Raw genomic sequence first — 15522 nt, forward strand, 5'->3', positions numbered from 1 at the left:
TTCTCCTGTACTGGGTGGCAGGGATCCTCACAGTACAGAACTTTTACCATACCCCTAAATGTATACATCCTTCATGGTAGACATGCCTGACAAAACTCTCCAATACCCCACTATCACCTCTCATTGTTCAGATCCCTAACTAATCCCTCTTCTAGTTAACCCCTCACTCTCTCTACTCCCTCCCTTCACTATATCCTCACTCACCGAAACCACCCCGCCCCCCATTGCAAACACAGACACAACCTCCCTCCTCAGTGTGGCATTCATTTCCCGAGATGCTTCACAACGTCCCCCGTGCATGCGCACGAGGCTCTCCAGCGGACGCGGCGCCCGTCGGAAGTTGTAGTCCGATTCCCTGTTCCCGGTAGGCTTCGCGCGGGTGGGGCGGGGCTGAGGGAGGCCTGCGGCCTGCGGCGGGATGCGGAGCCTGGAGGTAGACGGCCGGCGCTGAGACCCACCGTGCCCGGCAGAGCCACAGCGCGGAGGGGGAGGCCGCGGCCCCCGCAACATGAGCGGCAGCCGGCCCCGAACGAGCGCCTGGGCCGAGGCGGCCTCGGGGTCCGGCGGCAAAATTCGTGAGTCTGGGGGGGGGGTGGTGGTGGTGGTGGTGGGTGGGAAGAGGGAGGGTGAGGCGGTGGGAGGGACGTAGGTGCAATAGGAGGCAGTGAGCGATGAGGGTTGGTGGGAGGGAGGTCCCGGGGAAGTGGTGGGGGAGGGAGGTAGAGGGAAGGGAAGTGAAGGGAGGGAGTTTGAGGGGCGGCTGAGAGGGGTTGAGAGTTATACAGAGGGGTGGGAGTGGCGAAGGAGGTCGAGGGGCAGTGTGAGAGGGAGGGAGAAAGATGGAGGGAACGAAGGGAGGGGCGAAGGAAGTTAAGGGGTGTTGGGAGAGGGTGGGGGATGTAGGCGATGGGAGGGGGATAGAGAGAGTTGGAGTTGTGCCTTTAGATGAATCTTTGACTAGGTCAGTGGCTGATCCAGCTGAGTTTCTGGTGATGGAGGAACTCAGTGATGGAAAAGCCTTGGAGTTCAAGGGTAGTTGGTAGGACTTCCTTTTGTTGGGGATGACCCTCTGACACTCAGTGTCACTTGTCAGCCTGTGTCTGGATGCTGTCTGGGTCTTGCTGAGTACAGACATAGGCTGCTACTTCTATGAATGGAACTGAACATTGATATCCTGGGTCTGGGATGACTGTGTGAGATGTGACCCCTGCCACTGGAGTACTCTCTTTTTGATCGGAATTGGTTTCTGTCATGTACCAAGATGCAACGAAACATGTCTCTTGCATACAGATCAGATTATTACACGGTACATTCAGATAGAATAAGTTAAATAACAGAATAAAGTGTAACAGCTACAGAGAAAGTGCAGTGAAGGTAAACGATAAGTTGCAAGATCATAAGGTTCAAGATTGTTTAATGGCATTTCCAGTAGACATGTGTAAAGGAAACAGAATAATTCTTACTCTGGATCCAGAAAGTAGAGGGGAAACGAGGTAGATTGTGAGGCCAAGAGTTCATCTTAGTGTACCTGGGAACCAGTCAAAGCTTTTATAACAACATGCTACAAGCTGTCAGTGAGCCTGGTGGTACGTACTTCAGGCTTTTGTGTTTTTTTTTGCCCAATAGAATATTGAAAGTAGTTATAGTACATTTTAAGGGGAGAGTGGTAAAAGGTTTTTGGGGCAAAGGTAGGAGAATGGAGTTGAGAGGACAAATAAACCAGTCATAATTGAATGGCACAGCAGATTCAATGGGCTGAATGGCCTGATTTTGTTCACGTCATAGTATTGCTGTGATATTGTGGTCATTTGAATATATTATACAAGCAAAAATCTATCCAACCTTGTCTTAATAATATTTATTGAGGTAGCCTCCACTGTTTCACTGGGCAAAGAATTCCACAGATTCACCACTCTTTGGGAAAAGCAGTTCCTTCTCATCTCCATCCTAAATTTTTGAGGCTATGTCCCGCAGTTCTAGTCTCAGTCTAGAAGGTTTTGTACCGGTGTGTTATGAATACGTTTGCGTGTATGTGTGAGAAGCAGGGGTGATAGAGAATGCAGTCATGGGGAGAGTAGCCATTAGCAGCCCGTAATGAATGGATCTGCCCAGCGCACCTAGCTGGGCACCCACCCAGTCCCTGACTGTTGCAGTTTGGGAGGGAGAGGGGCAGTGAAGAAACATTGAAATGCACAGCACGTGGCAAAACCATCCGACCCAAGTCCTAAAAGCGCTATACGTCGAACAGGACAGCATTGTACAGGCCCTCGGCCCACAGTGTTGAATAACCTTTTAAACCTACTCCAAGATGCATCAAGCCCTTCCCTCCCACATAGACTTCCATTTTTCTTTCATCCTTTCCACCTTTCTAAGAGTCACTTAAATGTTCTTAATGTTTCTGCCTCTACTACCACCCTATCAACTTGCATGGTAGGTATGAGGGATCTGTGGGTGTGCACCCCCAAGATCTCTCTGTTCCTCCACACTGCTAAGAATCCTGCCATTAACATTTAAATTTGACTTTCCAAAATGTATCACTTCACACTTTTCCAGGTTGAACTCAATCTGCAACTACTCAGCCCAGCTGTGCGTCCTGTCAATGTTCTAATGTAGCCTGCAAATGTCTACACTACTCACAGCACCTCCAACTTTTGTGTCATTTGCAAATTTACTAACACCCCCCCCCCCCCACCCCACCCACCCCCGGTAGATCGGCTGTTTGTAAACCGGGGAGGATGTGTTTCTGATTTCTTCCTCTTCCACCTATATGTGTGGCACCTTGGCAACACTTATCACCTTCCTGATTGGCCTCGGATTGAGCTGATCATATGCTTGATTGGTTTATCTCTTCCCTGGCTGTCCCAATGGCCTTTCACACCCAACTGCTAGTGTAAAGTTCAAGGGGGTATGGTTCAGTGATATATCAGCAACAGGTTAATATCTTAATTGCCTTATCTTGGACTGGGAAGGAGTGGTGTTTTTAGATGTGTGTGTGGGGGTTAAATGTCTGAGATCCCTGCATCTTCAATCGGTGGAGTTAAGTTGTTGGCATTTGTTGGAAATGAAGGGTGACTGGCATATATTACAGGAGAGGATCCTGTTCCAGCTTCGAGTGTGGAAGATGTGGGTACTCTCAGGTAAGATGAGCTAGGCTGACCCAAGGGAAGTCGGGTTGGGGGAGGGGGAGAGAGAGAGTGTTTGATCAATCTCGTGGTCTTGAAGAGGAAAGGTAGAGTGTCTGAAGCTTGCTTTCAGGTCAATCCAGTAATCAGATGTAATAGTAAAATAACAAGAAGGCAAGTCTCAGCCTGATGTATGAACAGATGTCGATGGCATAATAGTGAGAGATTAAAAGCTATTTCTGTGCGTGGGCATGGGAATCACTGAGGGTTAATGGAGGTAGTTCAGAAGGGAAACACTAAGTTAGATGCCTTCATTCACATTTGGTATTATTGGTATTGCTGACAAGCCCTGCCTTTATTACCGTCTTTCGCTGTCCATGGGAAAACAGATGCTAACTTGTTGCTTCTTCGCAAAATACTGGACCATCTGGACAGCAAAGATGCACACATCAGGATTCTCTTTATCAATTACATCTCGGTACTTTACAACATCATCCCCTCAAAACTAATCAGTAAACTCCAAGATCTGGGCATCAGTACCCCCTTGTGCAATTGAATCCTGGATTTCTTCCCTTAGAGACAGTTCAGATTGGCAAAACGTCTCCTTCATGATGTCCATCAGCACAGGAGCACCACGGAGATGAGTACTCAGCCCCCTGCTCTACTCGCGTTATGCCTATGACTGTGTGGCTAAGTGCAGCACCAGAACCAGGTTTGCTGACAACACCACTGTTGTGGGCGGAATCAGCATACAGGAGGGAGATGGAAAACTTTGCTGAGTGGTATAATAACAACAAACTCTCACTCAATGTCAGCCAGACCAAGGGACTGATTGTAGACTTCAGGAGAGGGAAACCAGTGGTCCATAATCAATGGAGGATCAGAGGTAAACAGGGTCAATGACTTTAAATTCTTAGGTGTCACTATCTCTTTCACTTTCCTGGACACATCATAGAAATATTTTTGCGAAGAAAGCCCCTCTACTTACTCGAGACTGCGGTGGTTTGATACATCATCAAAAACTGTGGCAAACTTCTATAGGTGTGTGGTGGGAAGTGTACTGACTGGCTGCATTATGGCCTGGTATGGGAACAGCACTGCCTTCAAGCAGAAAACCTACAAAAGATAGTGGATTCAACCCAGTACCTCATGGGTAAAACCTTCCAGCCATTGAGCACATCTACATGAAATGTTGCTGTAGAGAAGCAGCATCCATCACCAAAGATCTTCACCACCCAGACCACGCTCTTTTCTCGCTGTTGCCATCAGGCAGAAGTTACAAAAACCTCAGGGCTCGCACCACCAAGTTCAAGAACAGTTACTACCCCTTAACTATCAGACTCTAGAACAAAAGGGGATAACTATACTCATTTAAGGACTCTGTTATATTACGATTTCATGCTCATTATATATTTATATCTACATGTGCACAGTTTGTTGACAGTTTACAGTTCCTGATGTTTACGGATCCTGTTTGCAGTTACTGTTCTATAGATTTGCTGAGTTTTCCCACAGGAAGGGGAATCTCAGGGTTGTATGTGGTGATACAGATGTGCTCTGATAATAAATTTTACTTTGAACCGTGAAGGTGTTGGTGAGCCATGCCTTGGTCCACTGACAGTGCTCTTGGGGAGAGATAGAGTCAGAGTCCCGTAGTAGAGAACTAGGCCTTTAGGCCCATCCAGTCTGTGCTAGCCTGGTCTTCTACAGTTCCATGTACCTGGACCCGGACCATAGTCTTCCAAACCCCTCTCAGTGATGTACCTATCCAAACTTTTCTTCGATGTTACAACTGAACCCACGTCCACCACTGCCACTGGCAGCTTGTTCCACATTCACACTACCCTCCGAATGACGAGGTGCCCTTTCAGATTCTTAAATATTTCACCTTTCACCCTGCAGCTATGAAACCAAAAAGAACCTAATTAAGGGAAAAAAAGAGTAAGAATAAAAATTAAAAACCGACACTCGATGCGCAAGAGAAAGAAAAAAAATACAAATTGTAAATAATTGAAACAAACTACAGCATTCTGAACCAAAATTGAATTCTCAGGTCCAAACCCTGGAGCAGCCCAGAGTAGGCCCAAAGCCTCACTTATCAGTTCATCGTATTAGCAGACATGGAGCACAGCAGCTGGGGCAGGCTTCATACCCTCAGTGCCATGGAGATGTCCATTGCGGAGAATGAGCAAAATGGCTCTCTCCCCAGATTACAACACGCTGTTTTCGGTCTATCTGAGCCAGTGTTTAAATTGACCAAATGATGGAACAGAGAAAGGCTCGGCACCGTGGAGAGAGAGGAGAAAACATTGCAGAGAGAGAGCGTAATCAGCTCTTGCCTCTGAACTGGGCCGCGTTTAAGATGTCTAAGCAGCATATGGTAGCCGGGCACTGTTGCTGCAAAAAGCTCCAGGCCTAGACCATGCCGCCCAGTGACTGTATTCCCAGATACATCTGTTCTACCACACTTCTTAGTAGTGTAAGTCCTTCCTTAGTTTGTACTCCCAATGCCCAACCCAACCACCTCACAGTTGTCTGCATTAAATTCAGACCCGGCAGTGATCTAAGAATGACAACACATTTCCAAAGATAATTCAGGGGAAGGGTTGTCTACAGACCCCCTGTTTTCCTTTGTTCTTGGTGATGGGGTTTCTGAGCTGCCTGCTCAGCCTGGGCCATTCTCTCCATTTAGAAAATGGTCTACGTCTTTATTCCTTCTATCAAAGTGCATGACAACACACTATATTCCACCTGCCACTTCTCCTATTGTGTCTTGAGTTCTTCTGCAGATTCTCTGCTTCCTTAACTCATCCCTCCAAATGCAATTTGCCTTATCATCTGCCTGTTCAGTCTCACTGCCCACTACCTCTGCTTGTAAACCATCCTCAGCCCTATCTCTCCAGTTCCCATCACCTTGGCCAAATCAGTTTAAACCCTCCCCTACTGCTCTAGCGATCCTGCCGGTGAGGATATTGGTCCCCCTCAGGTTCATGTGTACAGGTCATACATTCCCCAGAAGAGATTCCAGTGATCCACAAATCTGAAACCCTGCCCTCTGCACCAATTCTTCAGACACACATATATCTGGCAAATCATCCTATTTTTACCCTCACTGTTTTGTGGCACAGGCAGCAATCCCAGAGACTACTACCCTGGAGGTCCTGCTTTTCAGCTTTCTGCCTCCTATAATAATCTCTTCCTTCTATCTTGATCTCTCGTTATGCTCTCTTGCTCCTGTGCATTGGAGCCTCCATACCAGGAGGTGATGCAACCAGTCCGAATGCTTTCCACCATACATCTGCAGAAAGTTGCTGGAATCTCAGGTGACATAACAAATGTTCTCAAATTCTAACTGAAGTATAGCTGCTGGCATGCCAATTATCGTGGTTGTATGAAAGTGTGATGTCCAGGATAGATCCTCTGACAACTCCAGAGAAAACACAACAACTGCTCACAATACTTCACATGTGGCCTGACCAGAGTTTTACACAGCTACAAAATTACTTCCTTATTTTTATCTGCAGTGCCCTGACTAATGAAAGTAAGAATGCTGTCGCATTCTTCACCTTCCTGTCTGTTTCTGTTACTTACACCCTGAGATCCCTGTATACACCAATGATCCTAACATTTTACTGTGTATATTTCTCTTACATTTGACCTCCCAAAGTGCAACATCTCACACTGATTAAACTCCCATTTGCCATTTCTCTACTCTTATTTCCATCTGATCTATATCCTGCTGTATTCTTATTCACCATCCATAGCTCCATCAAGTTGTGTGTTGTCTGCAAAGTTAACTGATCATTGCACCTGCACATACCCAAAGTCATCACAACTAGAGGTCCCATCACTGATCCCCGAGGAACATCGCTGGTCACAGACCTCCAGACGGGATAACACCCTCCACCACTGCTCTCTGTTTTCTATGGCTGAACTAATTTTGAAAGCCTGCCTACCAAGTTACTGTGGGATTAGCCTCTCACGAGAGACTTTATTGCGTGCTTAATGAAATCTTTTTAGCCATCATCCTTTGCCCTACTCTCTTCTATCGTCTTTATATCACCCTTCACAGACCACAATCAAATTCTTAAGACGTGAGCTCCACTACACAAATCAATGCTGACTACTCCTGTGAAGTCCTAGTGTGTAAATCCTTTACCGTAGAGTCTTTTGCAATAATTTCCCTGCTTACCCCTGTGAATTTGTGACGGTGTTGAGAGAGCTTCATCCTTTGTTTGACCCTGAGAGAGTTTGATGGAATGGTGTTGAATGCGCTTCACTCTAGGTCTAACCCTGCAAGCGCGTGTGTGTGTGAGAGAGAGAGAGAGAGAGCGGGAGGGAGGGAGGAAGCTTCCCCCATCCCAACATCCCAACCTTTCCTTTCTAATGTGAATGCCTTGTATATTTAAACTTTGTACATTGAAAGTGAACCCAAAGATTTGACCAAGTTGTCACTGTTAGCTCGGCAGATTTTCAGTATAAGATTTAGTGGAAATATAAGAATGGTTAATGAACCCCCGGAGCCTGCTCTAACACTCAATAAGATCACAGTGCGGTCTCACCAAGTGCATACCATCCTATGCTGATCCCAATTTATTTTGCCCTCATTTCTGTTAACTCCCCACTCAGCACTAGATTCTGCCCCTAGCAATTTCGGTGGGGGGGTGGGGGGTTCTGGGCAATTTACAGCAGCCCATTAATGCACTGACCTGAACACCTTTGGGGCACGGCAGGATGCTGCATCACCCTGGGTAACCTCACCCACAGACTTACAACGAGAATGCACTAACTTCACACAAGTGGTGCCAGAGGTCGGAATCAAATCCAAAACTCTGGAGCTGAGAGGCAGCAGTTTTACCCGCGTGTGCCATCTCTCCAGATGCCCTGTTTGGTACATCACAAAGTCTCGATGTTCATATCCCAGGATCTTTGCAAGTAAGCCCAATGTTGCAGTTTAGAGTCAGGTTTATTCTTACATTCAGTGAAAAGACCTTGCATTAAAATCTTGCATTAAGTGAAATTTGTTGTTTTATGGCAGCAGTACAAAAAAAGAAATAAAATTATTATAATGGAACAAAAAGAAGAATAGTGAAGTCGTATCCATGGATTCATTCAGAAATCTGGTGGCAGAGGGGGAAGAAGCTGTTCCTTTAAACGTTGAGTGTTTTGTCTTCAGTCTCCTGTACCTCCTGCCCGAACAGTGAGTGTGGTTGTAAGGCTCCTGTACCACTTCCTCGATGGTAGTAATGAGAAGAGGGCATTACGTCAGCGGTTAGGGTCCTTAATGATGGATGCCATCTCTTTGAGGTACCCATAATTATTTTTGAAGGTTTTGTCAATGGTGGGGATGCTTTGCCTGTAATGGAGATGTTTGAGTCTACACTACTCTACAGTCTTTTTGAATCCTTTGCGGTGAGGTCTCTGTACCAGGCCATGATGCAACCAATCAGAATGTTCTTCACTGTACATCTGTAGAAATTTACCAGACTATGGTGATACACCAAAGCTCCGCATTCTCCTAATGAAGTGGAGCCACTGTGTGCCGCCGTTGTGATTGCTTCAATAAGTTGGTCCCAGGATAGATCCTCTGAGATGTTGATGCCCAGGACTTTGAAGCTGCTACACTCTTTCCACCGCTGACCCCTCAGTGAGAACTGATGTACATTCTCTCGGCTTCCTCTTTCTGAAGTCTGCAATCTGTTCCTCGGTCTTGCTGACATTAAGTGAGAGGCTGCTTCTGCCACACCAGTCAACTCTTGTATGCCTCCCCATCACCACCTGAGGTTCTGCCAACAACAGAATCTCGGGTGGCGGTGAGGAGGCATACAGAGACCTTGATGGTGAGGAGGGTTGTGCCTGTGATGAAGCTGGTTTGGTCTCCATTGTTTTGTGAAGTTGGAAGCCACCTCTCCCATCTTGGACTGTAACATTGTTCAGGGTCTGTTTCATAGCCCAAAGGAATCATGAATAGCAGTCTGGCTTACAAGAGGGGCCATTTGCCCCATGACCTTACCCCCTGCAGCCCTGCAAATTGTTCCTCCTTCCCTCTCCATGCAGAGATGCCCTTCCTCCTGAAGTTTTATGCCTTCGTGACTCCTCCACCAGTTTGCCCAGTTGTACATCACCAAACCTCAGTCTGCCCCTCTGTGCCAGAGCTTCCCCCACGGAAGCTGAAATCTTCTCGTTCCTGGGGCCTTTCTGTTGAATCTCACTATTCCCTCCTTGGGACCTTCGTGTCTTTCAGGAGGTGAGGTTGTTAAGAATTGTTCGGTACTGTCCAAACTGGCATTGGACGCCTTTTGTACACTGTGCCTGTTTACCAAGTCCTTTGCCTGTCACGACAGTCCCTGCCACTTGGAATGATTTATGTGCCCTTCTTGCAGCATGGTGAAAAGTGTATGAGCAATGCCTTTGCTGTTCCCCCCCACCCCTTCAAAAATACAAAGTTCACATGCGGCTGCAGTGACTCATTTGGAGAGCCAGTGAAACAGCAGCCTTTATTGAAGAGGAGTGGCGTACAAACGTAAAGCAGTCTTGTTCGGACTCTAGGGCGTTGGTGAGTTCGCACTACTTTTGCTCCCTCCTTGGGACCTTCGCATTTTTCGTGAGGTGAGGTTGATAGGAACTGTCAGGTAGTGTCCAACCGTGTCTGTTTCCTTACAAATAAGCCATTTGGCCCACGAAGCCTCTGCTGACTCAGAACGTGGAGGCCCTGGAAGGAGGATGCAGAAGAAGGTGTCGCATGGGATTTAGTGTTTCAGTTACAAGGAGAGAATCTGAATCTGGTTTATTATCATTACCGTATTTGGAAATTCATTGTTTTGCTGCAGTAATATACTGCAAAGCATTAAAAATGGCTATAAGTTATAACAAAACAATAAATAGTGCAAAAGAGGAATAGCGAGGTCGGATTCATAGGTTTAGAAACTGTTCAGAAACCCGATGGCGAGAGGGATGAAGCTGTTCCTAAAACATTAAGTGCATCTCTTCAGGCTCCTGGACCTCCTCCCTGAAGATTGCAGTGAGAAGTTACAATAAAAATAAATTAATTGTGCCAAAGAGAAATAGTGAAGAATGTTCATTAGTTCATGGACCGTACAGAAGTCTAATACCAGAGGAAAAGAAAGTGTTCTGAAAACGCTGAGTGTAGGTCTTCGAGCTCCATTACCACCCCTCTGATGTCCTTAATGAAGGATGCTGCCTTCTTGACGCATGGCGTTTTGAAGATATCATCGATGCTGGGGAGACTTATGCCTGTGATGGATCTGGCTGAGACTGCAACCCAATGCAGCTGGTTGTAACCCTGAGCCTCCATGTTGGAAGGTATTGCAATCAGTCAGAATGATCTCCATGTTACATCGATGGAAATTTGCTGGAGTCTTTGGTTGACATGCCAAATCTCATCAAACTCATAATGAGATAGAGCCACTGACGTGCCTTCTTGATTACATCAACATGTTGGAGGTTACGTAGGGACGTAATCGAAGGAATTGGTCGCCCTCTTTATCGTAGAGTGGGAGGTAGTCTAAAACTTGAGAACCTAGAGGAGGAAGATGAGGGGAGGAGCCCGATGGAAAACCTTCTCAGAGAGTGTGGTGAGTACATCCATTAATTGCCAATGGCAGTGGTACAGCTGAGTACAGTTACACTGATTGAGAGGTACTTGGACAGGACCAGTAGGTCAAGTGGTGTCACAAAACAACCTGGCACTCTGTCAGCAAGACCAAGGTACTGATTGTGAACTTCAGGAAGTGGGTAATTGTTAGAACACACTCCTCATTGAGTGGCCAACAGTGGAAAGAGTGTGCAGTTTCAATTTCCTGGGCGTGAACATCTCAGAGAAACCTGTTGTAGGCCCAGTGCATTTGTGCAGTCATATCAGTGGCTCTACTTCAGGAGTTTGAGGAGATTCAGTGTGACTCCAAAGACAAATTGCTACAGATACACCATGGAGAGCATTCCTGCTGGTCGCATCGCCAGTTGGTAAGGAGGCTCCAATACACAGGATCACAGGAGGCTGCAAACTCATCCGGCTCCATCATAGGTACATACTTCCCCATGACTGAGGAACCTTCAAAAGGTGCTACATCAAGAAAGCGGTACTTATCACTAAAGACCCTTACCATCTGGGACTTGCCCTCTTCTCATTACCACCGTTAGGGATGAGATATAGGAGCCTGAGGGCCCACATTCAATATTTTAGGAGCAATTTCTTCCCTTATGAAGATAGATTTCTGAACGACATGATGACCTTGAATACTCCTCATTTGCCCTCTTTGTGTCTTTATTTTTAAAGTACTGTAATTTGTTATGCCTGCACTGTACTGCTGCCATAAAACAAGATTTCACAACTAATATCAATAACAATAAACCTGATTCTGAGCTATATGATGGATATGCTGTCAGTGACTCTGCTTCCAACACAGGCAAATGGGATAAGTTCAGGTAGACGTCTGGGTTGGCATGAACGAGTTAGTCTGTCCATGTTGTACAGCTGTTTGAGATTGTGATGGGGTAGGCATGGAGTAAGCTCCAGGAAACTTCTCTCCATTGTCAAAAAACTAGAAGACATACAATATTGTGCAAATGTCTTGGGCACATATATATAGCTAGAGTGCCCAAGACTTTTGCCCAGTACTGTAATTGTCAACGTGGAGTGGAGAGCGAGTTTGTAAATTTGGCGGGAACAAAGGATGTTGGGAATGGCCTGGGTGGAGCACCATGGGAGGGGTGTGGGACAGGTGCCTGAGGAGTGCCAGGGGCAGGGTGTGGTGTAGGTGCAGACACACCCAACCCTGAGACACCAGGCAAGATCATTTGATTCGATCGTGACAGAACGTTTCTCTGGTGCTTCCCGCTCCCTCCCCTCTCCCTGTCCCCTTTCCACTCTCTCTCCACAATAAGAGACCCATATCAGAATCGGGTTTATCATCACTCACGTGTGCCATGAAATGTATTATTTTTTACAGCAGTAACAGTACAATGCAATACATAAAATTACAACAGTACTGTGCAAAGGTCTTAGGCACCTTAGCTATATATGTATATGTGCCTAAGACTTTTGCACAGTACTGTGTAGATTTAGGGTAGGAGGGATCTGAGGGAGTTCTTTCTCACTTGGTGAGTGGTGAATAACTGGAACATATTGCCAGAGAGTTTTTTGATTCAAGATTGTTTAATGCCATTTCCAGTACGCAAGTGTAAAGGAGACAAGATAATTGTTGCTCCGGGTCCGATACAGCGCAAAAAAAAACGAAATAAGATTCAGAATGGAATAATAAAAAATAGCACAATAAATTACTCTACATAAAATAGCTAATATATTTAGATCCATAAAGTGATGCAAGGCACAAGGGTGACATAAGGTCACTGACAGGAATGGTGGGGAATGTGGAGGGGGTAGGTCATAGTGGGTGGAAGTGTTGTTCGGCCCCACTGCTTGGGGAGAGTAACAGATTTGAGTGGTAGAAACAGTCACTAACAGTCTGGACAGAATCCAGTTTGGATTAATATTCACTGACATATGATGGGAAATTTGTCATAAAAGTTGCTATAAATGGCACACAGAAAGATGAATAGTGAGGTAGTGTTCATGATTTCTTGGCCCATTTGAATCTGATGATGGAGGGGAAGAAGCTGTTCCTAAAACGTTGAGTGTGGCTCTTCAGGCTCCCGCGCTGGAAGATGGGATGTTTTCCCGCTTGGATGTAGTGGACACAAATGTCTCTGTGGCTGAATAATTCCATTCCCCCACTATTATAGCCCACAACCTGTTCCACCAAATCCCCTTCAATCCTGCTAGCTTACTACACAAGGAGCCACTAACCCTGAACGTTGGTGGAAACCAGAGCCCTGGAGCAAATCCGCCCATCACAGAGAGACTGTGTGTTGTACATACTGGTCCATGTTTCGCTGTGCCTAGTGGGCTGCAGCCTGCATTGTTCCCTGGGCAGTGGGTAATAGAGGGAGGTGATGTCACAGAGAGGTGCTGATTTTTCTCAGAACTTCACACCCCAGCATGGCTCGTCTGTTCGAATAGGATGCCTCTCTTGGAAGGAAAATCCACTCCAGGTGTCACATGGACCATCTGACTTTGGCTTCTCAGTGCTGGGACCTGCTGTGAGGAAGCTCCCTCCCCTCAGTGTCTCTGAATTACAGAGACCCAGCTGGGAGGCTAGCTCCTCAGACAGGACTTCAGCTCTGCTGCCAACCTCACAGCCCCTCCAGCAATGTGGCACATTTTCACAGCTCCCTCCTGCAGATCCGTTCTTTCTTCTCGCTGCCCCTCCTGAAGATCTGTTCTCCCCCTCATCGCCCCTCCTGCAGCACTGTGCTCCCTCCTTGCCCCCCTCCTGCAGCGCTTTGTCTCCCTCCTTGCCCCCTCCTGCAGATCCATGCTCCCTCCTTGCCACCCCTCCTGCAGATCCATGCTCCCTCCTTGCCGCCCCTCCTGCAGATCCGTTCTACCTCCTCGCCGCCCCTCCTGCAGCACTGTGCTCCCTCCTTGCCCCCTCCTGCAGATCCATGCTCCCTCCTTGCCACCCCTCCTGCAGCGCAGTTCTACCTCCTCGCCACCCCTGCTGCAGATCCGTGCCCCCTCCTGCAGCGCAGTTCTACCTCCTCGCCGTCCCTCCTGCAGCGCTGTGTTCCCTCCTTGCCCCCTCCTGCAGCGCAGTTCTCCTCGCCGCCCCTCTTGCAGATCCGTTCTACCTCCTCGCCACCCCTGCTGCAGCACTGTGCTCCCTCCTTGCCCCCTGCTGCAGATCCGTGCTCCCTCCTTGCCCCCTCCTGCAGCGCAGTTCTACCTCCTCGCCGCCCCTCCTGCAGCACTGTGCTCCCTCCTTGCCCCCTCCTGCAGATCCATGCTCCCTCCTTGCCCCCTCCTGCAGATCCATGCTCCCTCCTTGCCACCCCTCCTGCAGATCCGTGTTCCCTCCTTGCCCCCTCCTGCAGCGCAGTTCTCCCTCCTCGCCGCCCCTCTTGCAGATCCGTTCTACCTCCTCGCCACCCCTGCTGCAGCACTGTGCTCCCTCCTTGCCCCCTGCTGCAGATCCGTGCTCCCTCCTTGCCCCCTCCTGCAGCGCAGTTCTACCTCCTCGCCGTCCCTCCTGCAGATCCATTCTACCTCCTCGCTGCCCCTCCTGCAGATCCGTTCTACCTCGTCGCTGCCCCTCCTGCAGCACTGTGCTCCCTCCTTGCCCCCTCCTGCAGCGCAGTTCTACCTCCTCGCCACCCCTCCTGCAGCGCTGTGTTCCCTCCTTGCCCCCTCCTGCAGCGCAGTTCTCCCTCCTCGCCGCCCCTCTTGCAGATCCGTTCTACCTCCTCGCCACCCCTGCTGCAGCACTGTGCTCCCTCCTTGCCCCCTGCTGCAGATCCGTGCTCCCTCCTTGCCCCCTCCTGCAGCGCAGTTCTACCTCCTCGCCGTCCCTCCTGCAGATCCATTCTACCTCCTTGCTGCCCCTCCTGCAGATCCGTTCTACCTCCTCGCTGCCCCTCCTGCAGCACTGTGCTCCCTCCTTGCCCCCTCCTGCAGCGCAGTTCTACCTCCTCGCCGTCCCTCCTGCAGATCCGTTCTACCTCTTCGCTGCCCCTCCTGCAGATCCGTTCTACCTCCTCGCTGTCCCTCCTGCAGATCCGTTCTCCCTCCTCGCTGCCCCTCCTGCAGATCCGTGCTCCCTCCTTGCTGCCCCTCCTGCAGATCCGTTCTACCTCTTCGCCGCCCCTCCTACAGCACTGTGCTCCCTCCTTGCCCCCTCCTGCGGATCTGTGCTGCCCCCTTGCCGTCCTTCCTGTGGCACGGCATTCTCTGTCCCAAAGCGGTGGAATGGATGAGTCCTGAAAGTCGCCTCCAGTCCTGAAAGTGGGCAGCATTGCCCTAGCATACTTTGCCACAAGGGTGGACTGGGTGGGGGTGGATTGACCATATGCAACTGCCAGAGGTAGGGAATCGTGATGGAGGGATGACCCAGAGACTGGGAGTGTGGTGACAGTGCATCTGGGGGAGTGGTGATAGGATGTACTAGCGGCTGGGGAAGCGAAGGTGATACGTCCCCCGCAGCCGGGAGAGTGTGACAGTGGGTCTGGAGTCAGTGCTGGAACTTCACAGGGTTGGCCGAGCACGTCTAGGGGCAACGATGTGATATCGCGGAGTGTTTTGGAGTAGTAATGATGGGACTGGGGACTGTGGTGGGGTAGTAGTGAGGGAATATTCCAGACTCAGGTGGATAGTTGGTAATGGGATATCCCAGGACGCAGGGCGCCATGATGGTGGTACTGCTGGGACCGGATTCCGGCAGGGCTATGCAACCCTGTCCATGTACAGGAAGCCTGGGGCATCATAGGTCATGTCACTGGCTGTTTTCAAGTCCTGCAGCGAGATGACTTTGAACCGAAACATCAA

At 48.7% G+C, this 15522-nt stretch overlaps 1 protein-coding gene across 2 annotated transcripts in view; it reads left to right on the top strand.

The window, feature by feature from the left end:
- The first annotated feature begins 379 nt into the window (after positions 1-379).
- LOC132393136 (glycogen synthase kinase-3 beta-like) overlaps positions 380-15522 on the top strand; it is a 69595-nt gene continuing 54452 nt past the window's right edge. The window contains exon 1 of one of the 2 annotated variants that reach the window (XM_059968016.1): positions 380-575. In XM_059968016.1, coding sequence (XP_059823999.1) covers positions 509-575 — 67 coding nt within the window. In that variant the 5' untranslated portion in view covers positions 380-508. The remainder of the gene's footprint in view (positions 576-15522) is intronic. The other variant, XM_059968009.1, reaches the window with a different exon arrangement.

Source organism: Hypanus sabinus, chromosome 1 (assembly GCF_030144855.1).
Source record: "Hypanus sabinus isolate sHypSab1 chromosome 1, sHypSab1.hap1, whole genome shotgun sequence".
Classification (NCBI taxonomy): domain Eukaryota; kingdom Metazoa; phylum Chordata; class Chondrichthyes; order Myliobatiformes; family Dasyatidae; genus Hypanus; species Hypanus sabinus.